The sequence below is a fragment of the Primulina tabacum genome, chromosome 6, assembly GCF_025594145.1.
Source record: "Primulina tabacum isolate GXHZ01 chromosome 6, ASM2559414v2, whole genome shotgun sequence".
Taxonomy (NCBI): domain Eukaryota; kingdom Viridiplantae; phylum Streptophyta; class Magnoliopsida; order Lamiales; family Gesneriaceae; genus Primulina; species Primulina tabacum.
In genome coordinates this window covers 2,540,189-2,553,181 of record NC_134555.1, presented here as the reverse complement: position 1 = coordinate 2,553,181, position 12,993 = coordinate 2,540,189, and the positions used below count along the sequence as shown (strand labels likewise).

The 12,993-nt window shown below is 34.7% G+C and overlaps 2 protein-coding genes across 3 annotated transcripts; one reads left to right on the top strand and one right to left on the bottom strand.

Annotated features, from left to right (window-relative positions):
* The first annotated feature begins 275 nt into the window (after positions 1 to 275).
* LOC142548672 (BAG family molecular chaperone regulator 2-like) lies at positions 276 to 2,416 on the top strand. 2 transcript variants are annotated; one of them, XM_075657140.1, is made up of 5 exons: positions 276 to 427; positions 500 to 1,104; positions 1,214 to 1,470; positions 1,565 to 1,711; positions 1,800 to 2,416. In XM_075657140.1, exons 2-5 carry the CDS (start codon positions 846 to 848, stop codon positions 2,229 to 2,231), a joined length of 1,095 nt encoding a protein of 364 aa, XP_075513255.1. In that variant the 5' UTR covers positions 276 to 427; positions 500 to 845; the 3' UTR covers positions 2,232 to 2,416. The 2 variants fall into 2 exon arrangements, with proteins under 2 accessions (XP_075513255.1, XP_075513254.1); XM_075657139.1 differs by having other exon boundaries at positions 298 to 1,104.
* A 7,042-nt stretch (positions 2,417 to 9,458) lies between these two features.
* Positions 9,459 to 11,551, bottom strand: LOC142548670 (protein DETOXIFICATION 49-like). The gene has a single exon (XM_075657138.1). It carries the CDS (start codon positions 11,115 to 11,117, stop codon positions 9,600 to 9,602), a length of 1,518 nt encoding a protein of 505 aa, XP_075513253.1. The 5' UTR covers positions 11,118 to 11,551; the 3' UTR covers positions 9,459 to 9,599.
* Positions 11,552 to 12,993: the final 1,442 nt, after the last annotated feature.

Sequence of the window (12,993 nt, the reverse complement as noted above, 5' to 3'; positions counted from 1 at the left end):
TTGACACTGTTTATAATTTATAAAAAAAAATTATACTTTTGACATAAAAAATAATATAATATCTTTAACTATATTGAATTGAATACGCGTCTCACAAAATTGATCGATAAGTAAATATCATGATATTTTTATGTCTTAAATTAAATATTATATGATGTTAGCTAGGTAATGCTTAAATAATGTATAGTATTACAAGGAATATGAATTATGCCTGTATATTTTGTTTGTACCAAAATATTATTGGTTTCATAGTTGCGTCTCTCCCCCCTCTTCCTCAATTCACAGCCAATTAGAGAGGGAGCGCACCTAAAAAATTCTCGTTTAAGTTTTCTGTACAGAATCTGGCGGGGTTGCCGTAGTTTCAAGATTCGCAGACTCGATATTCTTGCCAGATATCTCGCTCCACCGATTCGTCCCACGTTTTCTTGTAAGAGATCTGAAGATTATTCTTATCGACTAAAAATTTAGTTAATTAACATTCCTTCCCTTCCTCCGACAGCCCCACTACCGGAGACTCATTTCGCCGTTCAAGATTCACGGGTTTGACTTTAATTCTTTTGGCTTTTCGTTGGATACATTTACTGCTGCAGTGGTTAGAATTATAGGTAAAAGATTTTCGTGTACAGACGCGTGGCTATATTGTTGACTCGTGTAATTTTCATGAAATTTAAACTGTTGGCTGTGTGTTTCCTGGGAGTTTTCGGATTTTGTCTCATTTCCTTGGAAGGGATATGTACAAATTAGCTCTAGGTCAGATCGTAGTTAATGCTTTGATCTGCTAAAAGGCGAGGTTCTCTTTATATTTCAACCGCGAGCTAGAGAAAATATAACTTGGCAAATCCAAAATGATGAGGATGAGGACTAAGAGTAATGTGTTGCCGCAAATGAACGGTAGTTTGGCGGACGGCTGTGGTGTTGGTTTTGGCCGAGGAGGAGGCCGTGGTGAAGTCGGTGAGAAACCATGGGAGCTTAGGCCCGGCGGAATGCTGGTTCAGAAGCGGACGGAAGCAGATCAAAACCACGTCCCCCCGCCTCCAATTCGCGTGCGCGTCAAATATGGGTCGGTATACCATGAAATTCATATCAACTCTCAGGCCAGCTTTGGTAATTGTCAACTATTTATTCAATAATCTTTTTTCTTTTCTTTTTTTATACTCTCGTTTCTATGGTATGTATAGTTTACCATTAATGGATTTTATCGACGGGAGTGTAGGAGAATTGAAGAAGCTGCTGGCCGGGCCAACTGGCTTGCACCACCAGGATCAAAAGCTGTTTTACAAAGATAAAGAAAGGGATTCAAATTCATTTCTTGACAGTGCTGGAGTGAAGGACAAATCCAAAATCGTTCTCGTCGAGGATGCGATTAGCCAAGAAAAACGATACCTAGAGATGAGAAAGACTGCTAAAATGGAAAAGGCCGCGAAATTGATATCAGAAATCAGCATGGAGGTTGATAGGCTTGCCAGCAAGGTTGTTCTTTCACTCTCTAATCTCTCCATGATCTGATCTATTGGTTTAACTAATCATGTGCCTGAATGAAGGTTTTCACCTTGTCAATAACTAGGTGTCGGCGCTTGAAACTCTAGTTTCTAGAGGTGGGAAAGTGGTTGAAAAAGATGTGGTAGACCTGATCGAGTTGTTGATGAATCAGTTGCTTAAATTGGATGGCATTGTTGCTGATGGAGATGTCAAATTACAGAGTAAAATACAGGTATAACACAATTTGATTTAAAACAGAAAATGCTTTTCTTGAATCTGTGATGGCAAAATCATTTAACGGGCTCGAGCTTGATTTGAAGGTGAAGAGAGTGCAAAAGAATGTCGAGATTCTCGATGCGTTGAAGATAAAAAACTCAGCAACTGCTAGCAATGGAAACCACGTTGTAACACCCACTCAACAAAACCAGCCGCAGCAGCAGAAGCATGCGAATGGGCTCACATCTTCACCATTTCAACCGCATATGAATTCAAAAGGGAATGTAGCAGCATCCCCTGTTCAACCACAACAACCAAGGCATTCTTTCGGTAGTTCTTCGACCGATTCTCCCAGGCATATCCAGGATCAACCTTCTCAGCAGTCGAGTTCTACAGCAGCTGTCGTGATCACCACACAGTGGGAAACTTTTGACTCTACCCCAGCACCCATTCATGGTGCCAATCCTTCGATATCTACATTAGGGACGAACACATTTCATCCTGTACAACCTAGTTTTACATGGGACTTGATGTAGCTAGGTTTGAAGGACAACAAAGTACATGTGTGGATTGTGTGCATTTTGGGTTTGTTTTCAAGTTTGTTTTGTGTCCATTCTCCAATTTTTTTGTTCTGTATTTAGAGTTTTGTTAGCACCCCTATTTTTTTTATGTCATTCACTTGAAGAAATAAATGGGGCTACTATTGAATTGTGTTACGTTATATGATCTCTACCACTATTGCAGCACAAATCTTTATCTGTGAGACGAGTCAATTCTACCGATATTCGCAATAAAAGTAATACTTTTAGTATAAAAATTAATACTTTTTCATGGATGACCCAAATAAGAGATACGTCTCACAAAATACGACCCGTGAAATCGTCTCACACAAATTTTTGACGTTGTACTATTGTTCCCACATTTAATACCTATATTAAAAAAAAAATCAATGCATACAAGAATAAAATTTGAATTTCGTATCCCACTCTCTCTTTTGGCTTCATTATGGTGGTCGGGGTGGGTCTAATTTTTTTTTTTTTTTTTAAAAATTATATATCGAGGGAGAGGCGACTCTCTCTCCTTAGGCCTGGCTCGATCTACCCCTATGGTCAAAAGCATTATTAGATTATGATCAAGGATCTAAAGCTCTATTTCAAAATAATATATATTCACAAGTCAATCCCACTTTTGTATTCTTGTAAATTTTTAATTAAAGCAATAATTGAGGAAGAATGATTAATCTTTATGCCTTGCTTCCTGCCGAGGGTGCATAAAGACAAGGATAACATGAAGTAAGCTGGATCAAAATTAGGAATGGAATAACTAACCCAACCAAGTGATGAAAAGAAAGGTGTAGTTAAAGTGGGGGTGGTGGTCTCTTGGATCTCCTTTCCCAATCTTATCAATTTTAGACTACATTTGAGCCAAACACTCTGTAAATTTGATTAAATAAAATAATAAAAATTGGATATTAGTAAGATTAGGGTTGTAACCAATATGTGAGAGCCTTGATCAAAACTCGAGTAATTTCACTAGTCCAAGCTCTTTTGAGTTTTATATCTTCTATAGCGCTTGAACTTGGGTAACTCAGATTGAGTTGCTGCTCATAGACCATAGTCCATTACAACACCTCCAAGTGAGACAAATATTTATCTTTAGTCTGATCAAAAGATACTATTTAACTATCATACATATATATATACATACATACGCGCGTGCACACACATTTTGTGGTGTTTGTTCTTCTATTTCATAAATCAAATCTCAACCAAACAGAATGGAAATTGAAATTTCCTTGTGGTCCAAAGAGGGTCGAGTGAGACACGACCCCACACGACACGACACTCGTTTGACATCTAAGTTGTTTGTAAACATAGTATTGCACTTGATTATTTAGTATTACACTTACATGGGCTTTTATTTTTTGAGCCCTCGACTTGGACTCACCATTTAATTTCTTGAAAAAAGTTGGATTGGGCTTCTTATAATATTTTAAGTAAACGAGAAAGATTTCTGCAAATGGAGTGGCTTTAAATTTATTGGGCCTTAGTTGGACCTGATAATCTTTAATTAGTAGAAGATTGGTATGTTTTATATATATATATATATATATATATATATATATATATATATATATATATATTATATGAGTAGGTCTCTTGTGAGATAGTTTCACGAATCTTTATCTGTGAGACAGGTCAATCCTACCAATATTCACAATAAAAAATAATACTCTTAGCATAAAAAGTAATACTTTTTCATGGATGACCCAAATAAGAGATCCATATCACAAAATACTACTCGTGTGACCGTCTCACACAATTTTTTGCATATATATATACATACATGATGAATGTGAGGCATGATTCACATCATGTAAAAAAGAGTGAAGATTTTTCACGAGTAAAAACGAAAGAGTAGCCTCGTGAAATGAACCAGTTCACCTTAATTAAGCATGCCATTATCCAAAATTGTCTGAGTTGACCCATCTAAGTATTAGCACGATTTGATTTAATAATCCGACTTAAGATAAGCCAAGCATAGTTTTGAACGCTTGCAGAGTCAACAAAATGGTGTCTCGCGTATCCCCAACACTTCTCCTCCTTATATGTTAAGTTGATAATGTTTAATATTCTACGAAAATCAAATTTTGTGTGGGGACAAATTAAGTCTCGAGGACAAGTTAACAAACAATGGGACCAAATTTCTTAGGATTTTTGTTACTGTGCAAAATACACAACAACATATTCTACAAATGAATCGTAAATTAAAAGGTTTCGGGTTGGCTCGATCTGCTGCATGTATGGACGGCTGCTATTTATTCGAGACATGAAATCTTATCCCAGGCATGCATGTTTCATTTTATAATTACATGCACGCACACACATGTATATTTTAAAATGTAATATTTTGATCGATTAAAAGGTGTCTTTGCAGATTTACACTGATTACTCAAGCCAGGTAGACAGATAAGATTCACGTTTGATTCTTAAAAAATCAGAAACAAAGAAGATTGATCTTATGAAAAAAGAGTGGCCTTTCATGCTGCCTAGAAGCCACGACAAAAAAAAAAAAGAAAAAGAAAATACGTTGTACTTTTTGAATTCTAACAATCGTCTTACACGTAATTAAATATTTAATTATATTTTTGGATTATTAAATTTTAATTTTTCTAAGAATTTATAAAGCCGCGTGAATTTTCGTTTTGGTCTCCCTGGCCAGAGAGAGTATCACGCATGCATGCCATCCATTTCTTTGATTGACTTCAAATTTTTTTGTATTTATTAATAAATTAGTTATAACGTTACTATATATATGATATATCATCGTGCTGATTATTTCAATATGTTGTCAAATCTACGAGGATATTAAGAGTACTTCAAGTTCCACAAGAGCGCAAAATTCCATGTATTTCTTAATTTAGTTGATCTTAGACACCTACATGCCGCCTAGATATTTGAGACCCTTCCGATCGCCCCTCGAGCTCGAGTTCGAGTAGCTCGAGCCTCGAGTAATTTATGAGCTTGCTCGAGTATGTATATATTTAAAAAAATTCATTAAAAAAATCAAAATCGAGCTTTTCGGGCTCGAGTAACTCGATACATTATCGAATAGACCATGAGCTTGAAAATTACTATTCGAGTCGAGTTGATCTCGAGTTTGAATATATACTCGAGCTTGACTCGACTACACCCTACTCAATACACTTCTAGTTGTCCATGCCTCCGTCGAAAATAAGAACCATTTGCAGTAACAAACGTAACATAGAAAAATAATAATGTTATTCATGCCAAACTTTTTAATTGAACATTAATTATGTGCGTCGAATTTTATTTATTCACTTAATACATATTATGTATATGACAGTCATGCGTATAAGATGATCCCGAGTCATTGATTAGGTTAGGATAAGTTTTGGGTCAATCTGACAGATAACCGGGCAAATATATGCCCGATACATCATCTCCCCGGGTTATTAGCAGCCGTCATATATCTCGAGCTACCAGAACCCCGGGCTTCCAGAAAAATTCTTGGGTAGTGGTTTTCTACCCTGGTTACCTTCGATAGTAGAACCGCACTCGAGTGTGCAAGTATGAGATACCTTATTTTGGTAATCAGTACTGTCAGATCACAGGGATTTGGCGTGTCAGATAAGTTGTCAGAAAGTAGGGTATGTGCAACTATCATGCCATAATTAGTAAGTGGGTACTGAAAACAAGGTTATGATTAACTTTCTTGTTATATCAGGTTTGCTCAAATTTGATTAATTCATTCATTTACATATTGTCTACAACATTTATCAAAAACCCTTCACCGACTTGAGCGTCGGTGTGGTCACGTCAGAGAATCTTCCGGCGACCATTAACGTTCTTTCTCCTTTGAGAGTTCAGGTCCATGTGCCTAGACAACCATCTCTATCTCATCAACCCAACTCGGCGTAATCGTCCACTAAGCTCGCACCCGATTTACTCTATCATCATCAGTATGTCTATATATATATATATATTATATATATATATATATATATATATATATATATATATATATATAAATAATAGTCCTGCACAGTATCTGAAGCGAAATTTAGTCTTCTGGCACGTATCAAAAGGTGGAGTTGCGAAAATCGGAAAATATCCCAATGTGCCACTTAAAGGTTACGGGGTGTCATCGATCAATTTATTAAATAAAATCAATTTATTTATGAATCATTCGAGGCTAGGTGATTCCGTAAATTATATATTGAGAATCTTCAGACTTGGTTATGACAATTCAAGTATTTAACATTTTCCCAAAGATAAAATTAATGTTTACACAAGAAGGGATTGAGACGAATAACTTTGGTCAAACAAGTATTTTTTAAAAATGAAATAAGCATGCTTCTAGATCACGCGTATTTAGAGATATCGATCTTTATTTGTTAAAATAAGTATAGTTCGAAGTGTAAGATCGCGTGTATTTAAAGATGTAATTTGGAATTACTGATGTTTTACATGATTTAATCTTAACTGATAATCTGATATATACACATATGTACATATATATGGGTGTAGATTAATCAACTTTTTATATGATCCATGACGTCCGGTTCAAGTGATGAGAATTAGGATCCAAGATCAATCAGATATGCATAAAATCTTTATTTTACCCCACGGGGCGCGCGCGCGTAGGTCGATGTTTAGGGTTGGGGTGACGTTAATGTCTGTTTATTTATGTTATATAACATAGTATAATATAATTAATATACAGAACAATCGTCACGCAGTATTATAAGGTACATCCACAGCACGTGATTTGCTACATATGCTTCGAGTCTCGTACACTTATTTTTTAGTGTAAAATTTTGTAAGTTAAATTTTTATTTGCAATAGTAATCAGTACTTTATGGTGACATATTTGAGAAGGATGGGCATGGAATGATCGAATACGTCAGGAATTGTGAATATAACAAAGACAAAAACCTGTGTGAGACGATTTCACGGATCGTATTTTGTGAGACGAATATCTTATTTAGGTCATCCATGAAAAAATATAAATTTTTTATGCTAAGAATATTATTTTTTTATTGTGAATATCGGTAGGGTTGATCCGTCTCACAGATAAAAATTCGTGATACCGTCGCACAAGAGACTTACTCTATAACAAATACCCCCATCTTAAAATTATTGTTTGATTAATTTTATTTGTTTTGGTTCTTTAAAGCCTTAAGGGTCAATTAATAAAACCTGCCCTTTTGGGTCTGAAATAAGCTAACCATCCTTTACAAATTAATTATATATATGCATTAAAGTAAGCTTTCATATAATATTAACAAATCACAAAGTAAAACATTTTAAATAATTGAATTGTATTTCTATAAATTTTAAGTAAATGCTATTTTTAAATAATCGGAATAAATTAAACTACGAAATGCATATATGCATAAAATATAACTTTAAATATTTTGAATTTTACGGATATAATTACAGTCTTTCTTTAATTTGTTTGCACTTACGATGTTTGTTAATGCGTTAAGACACATTAGAATCATCTGCCACCTTAAAGGATTCCCAGTTCGGAATTAATTATTCAAAATTATATCTTAGTCAATTTAATTTAATCAATATTCTGTTGGAGGCGGATCCTCATATTTTTTTATATTATAATTATAATATAAATAGTATTACGTCATTCAATAATATGTTACAGATTTTAATTTAAGAAACGATTCGACAGGTGACAATTAATTGGATTTTCTATAAATTCGATCTTTTTCTGATATTCAAATAGTGTATGCTGACGAGATTAAAAAGAAAGTTCAATATTATATTCTATATGAAAACAACTTATTTAATATAATGTGTAACATATATTTTTCATCGTCGTATTATTTTTTATATAGAATTCTATATATTATTACTATTTAAAAATATATAGACAGTATAATGTATGAAGGATGAAAGTTTGTGGTTAAAAGTTAGTGTTAAAAATGAATAATTGAGAACCACCTTAAGTTACTTGGCGTGTGGTGTGTTTTTAATTCTTCCATAGCCTACAAATATGAATCGGGAAGCAATAAACATAGTGTCGATCTTAGTAAATTCTTGGTCTATTGGCAATACTGTGTTTTCAGCAAATTTTTAATATCCACGCAAAAAACACGATTCAGTATCAATATGCTATCTTTGTTTCTTTTGTAATTTTAATCGTTTAGTTTACGTGGCAGTAATGTGACACTGATGTGGTGTTGACGTATGCAGAATATTGTCACAGCGTCCGTCCAGATGAAAAATGATTAAAATTGTCCAAAAAATGAAATATATAAGATTAAGACTTAAATTTGACAATTTAAAATATCAAAATTATTAAATGTCTCACATCGGATATTAAGGATTTGATAGTTGTATATATGAACTTAGACAGTCTTCTTTGTTGAGCTAAAAATTTGAGGTTGAGTTGAGTCCAAATCTCAATCTTAACATAATATCAAAATTCAGATCCATTGTTATGTGTTGGACTGCCCTCTGATCCACCCGATAATGCAAACTTCAGGCTCCAGTTCATTCATGAGTGTGAACGCGTATTAAATGTTCTCACATCGATTGGATTGAGTATTTGAGGGTTGTATATATGGGACTTAGAATATCACCTCTCTTAAGCTAGCTTTTGGGATTGATTATATTCAAGTCTCAATCTTAACAAACATTATTATAAATATATAAAATTGTTGTTTTCTCTTGTAATAAACCTCTTCTAAAGATTTAATAAGACACAAGGGTGGATATAGGGTTATTCTTCTTTACATGGAAAAAATTATAAAAATCTGAGTTCTGTTTTTGAAACAAATTACTTCACAGATTTGCAAGATTTGCAATATTTCGATATGATCATTATTTCACAGATTTTGAAACAAATTACTTTTCAAGCCAATTTGTGTGGAGGGAGGGACCCATGTTTTTAACAACACACACACAACAGGGCTTTTTTTTCCTTGTAAATTTTCTTATGTTTAGAGAAGTCTTTTATTTATTTTTATGGGTTTTCTCATATGAATTTTGTACAATATAATGGAGTTTTTCGTGATATCTTTTACAAATGTAATGACTTCAATTTAATAAATTATGACTTTTTATATTTTTAGATAAAAGTACAAAATTTTAAAATATTCGGCGGTCACTATAAAATATGGTCACATAAATGCAAGCCGATTAAATTCTCCACTAGCCTCACATTTTGATATGAATGGCAAGAAAATAATAAATTTTGAATTGAAAAATAATATATAACCCCAAATGAACGACACGTTTTCTTTAAAATAAAAGTTGGATTAAGACAAAAATTTGGAATTAAACCTTTAAATTTTTTAAGAATAAAAAAGGTCAAAATTATACACTTACTTACATCATGTAGGTAACTTAACAGTAGTTTTAACATAAACAATCTTCCTTTGTTTTAGTGCTGTGAAATTGTTGGCTGTCATCGTCAGGAAAGAGATGCTCTCCAGTGAGCTCTTCCGCTCTTCGGGTCTCCAGTTCCCAATCGGTCAGCAGCAAAACCAGCATCATGGTGACCATGCATGACATTTGGGCAGCCAAAAGCCCGATCCAAAGGCCCTCAAAATCCATCCTAAAATAGAAAGCCAAGCCCACAGCTACCGGCATTCCTACCAAATAAAAGCATCCTAAGTTGATGTTGGCCCCCACTTTGGGCCGGGCAGTGCCTCTCAAAACCCCACAGCCTGTAGTCTGAGGGCAGTTGCCAAGCTCGCAAAGCCCTATTATCGGCAGGACGAGTGATGTCAATGCGGTTATATCTTTATCTGTAGTGAACATGGAAGCCCATTTATTTCTAACCGATACTGCAAAAAACAAGGCGGAGAAACCGAGGAAAAAGCTGCCGGAAAGCCCTACCATGGCGGCGAGCTTTGCTCTTTTCGGCCGGCCGCCGCCTATCTCGTTGCTGACTCTTGTTGACACGCTGAAGCTTAAAGAAGATGGAAATATGTATATCAGTGCGGTGGTCTGAATAAGTATCCCCATTGAAGCAACTGTTGCTTTCGGGCTCGAAAGAAGCCCGCAAAGAAGAATCATTATTTCATACCACCACCATTCGAGACAGACTGAAATGCAGCTTGGTATGGCTAAACTTAGAAGTGTTCTCCACCCCTTTAAACACTCCATTGACAAACCACCCCACGTTTTCTGATACACTCTTGAAAATATTATGTAAATGATTAACGAAGCTACGAGGTTAAAGTTGGTCCAAATTCCGCTTAAAGCTATACCTTTGATGCCTAAACGAAGCTTCAAAACAAGAAGGTAGTTTATAGGAACGTGTAAGAGGACTGAAATCGCTGCGCAGAATGTAAGAGGCAGAGTGATGGACTGTGTTCTGAGGTATATTCTGATGGGATGAATCAGAGATTGAGCAAAAAGATCAGGAATTGAAAACACTAAATATGTTTGAGCTTGTGTTGCAATGGCTTCATCTTGCCCACAAAAAAGCAGGAGCTTTTTCATGTTTAACCACAAAAGGGATAATGGAAAAGAAGTGAAAAACAGCAAAAGAGCAGTCCTTTGCAGGTAAAGGCCAAGAACTGAGTATTTTTTGGCTCCAAAAGCTTGTCCACAGATGGGTTCCATTCCCATGGCTAATCCAGAGAGGATGGAATATCCGGTGATGTTAGCGAAGCCGATGGCTAAGGAGCCGCCGGCTAAGGCTAAGTCCCCTAATTGGCCAAGAAAAAGCATTGATATCATGGACCGTGAGTAAAGAAGAAGACCGGTTAGGATCATTGGTAGGGCTATTTTGGCTAAGGAGGTTGCTTCTTGTATGATTTGAGAGGAACTGGTGACGGAGTCTTTTGGTTTTGCGGGCTGATTTGTTGGTGGGTGGAGGTTATTTTGGTGGGTTGTGGAGCTTTTGGGGATCAAAGGAGTGAACATGTTGGATTCCTGGGGTTTGATGGGAAGATCAGTATTGTGCTTTTGTTGGCACGTAATTTTTGTGGGGTTTTGGGAATGTTTGATAAGTGTGTACTTTGTGTGTGTCTGTCAGGGGGGGAAAGGGTTTTCAGGAATGAAATGGAAGTGGGGTTTTTATAGTGTAATCCTTTTGGGTGGGTGACAGACAGCAAGAGCCATGTTGGTGGCAATTGAACGCGTACGTGCCCTGCCCTGCCCTCGAGCGTAAACAAATTACATTCTTAATTTCGACTTAAGATTCTTACTAATCAAGATTCATTTATTACAGATTTAGAGTCAATATTCTTGATACCCGTAAAATGGGAAAGAAGAAGAAGACACATTGAAATTTGCTATGCTGCGTTTTCCCAGAAATTAAGATGATATTTAAATCATGTAAACAAAATCTAATCATTTTGTCACGGCATTGACTTATCAAATCATGTTTCATCCCGCCAAGAATCCCTTGCCCCAGTGGATGGCCCCCAAGACACTAGTAATCTTGGTTTTCAAATCGATTGCGTGAGACATTTAATTAGTTAGGTATATTTTTAAAAAAATATCTCACCTTATTGTTTTTTTTTCTAAAAAAAATTAATCTGTCCCACATGAATAAATGACATTTATCAAGAAACTTTACAACCATATTACAGTTACACCCAAAATAAGTAGTTTTCCAGTTAAAAGTCTCCAAATAAGAAACGGAATAATAACTGAAGTTCCTGCATCCCAATCACATTTGGGTGAATCGGCTTTTTGATTTTTCGAAAAAAAAAAAAGATAAATAACTCCTTATTTATTAATTAGTCTGTTATAGTTAAATTATATACTTATTTTTGAAAAAGACTTGCATGTATTCCAAAAAAGACATGGTTTGGTCAAATCAGCGTGTGGAAATTTTCTTCACGAAAAAGAAAGCACCAAAATTTGCATGTTAAGATCGATCGAGAGAACTCTAAAATATCGCATTGCTTAACGTATTAAAAAAGCAATAACAATTGGCCAATTGGCGGCGAATGCTCGATTCAAGATTTACAATTATGAAGCAATCCATCAAGTGAACTTCAAATGTGAATGATGAGATGCAATAATTGTATAATAATAACATATGTTGAAAAATATATTTCGATTTAAAATATTTGAATCACGATGTTTTCATAAAATATATCTTTTTAATAAAATGATCATACGTTCGATTTATACTATTATTAATATGATAATTTCTCATTGTTTTATAGATGTAACTAATAAATTTGTCAACTCAAACTAAGCTTGTAGTTTTCTATTTTAAAATTGAGCTCCTGCTTCTCTAGAGCTCAAATTTTTCGCTCTCAAACTTAAATTTCAAAAACTATGGATTTTTTTGGACAAATTCACTTGACGATATATTTCAAATTCTAAATAATTATTTTTAAATCATTGTAGTTATTTTAAATCCTACCATCAAAAACTTGGCTATAAATGCAACCTTAATTTATTTACACTCCATTGTTATTTTTTCTCGATAGTGGGGATTGGACACGTGTCAACTTCAATTTGGATCCCTGAATCTGAATTTGAAAGGCGGCACGCACGCGGCCGCTATATTGGTTGCATTATAGGACTCATCTTCTACTAAAATATCGATTTCTTTTTTGAAATTGATGCAACTCAATTCAGGCAAATAAAAAATGGAAGACATACCGAATTTGACTTTAATATGTATACATATATCAAAATTTCGTTAAGCTATCGATGAATATGCATGTGTACACCACCTTAGAAAACACTAACTTATTACATATATATTGAAAAATAATGAAATCTTACCTTTTAAACCACGCAGGTTTAATTTGTATAGTAAAATCAATAATGGATT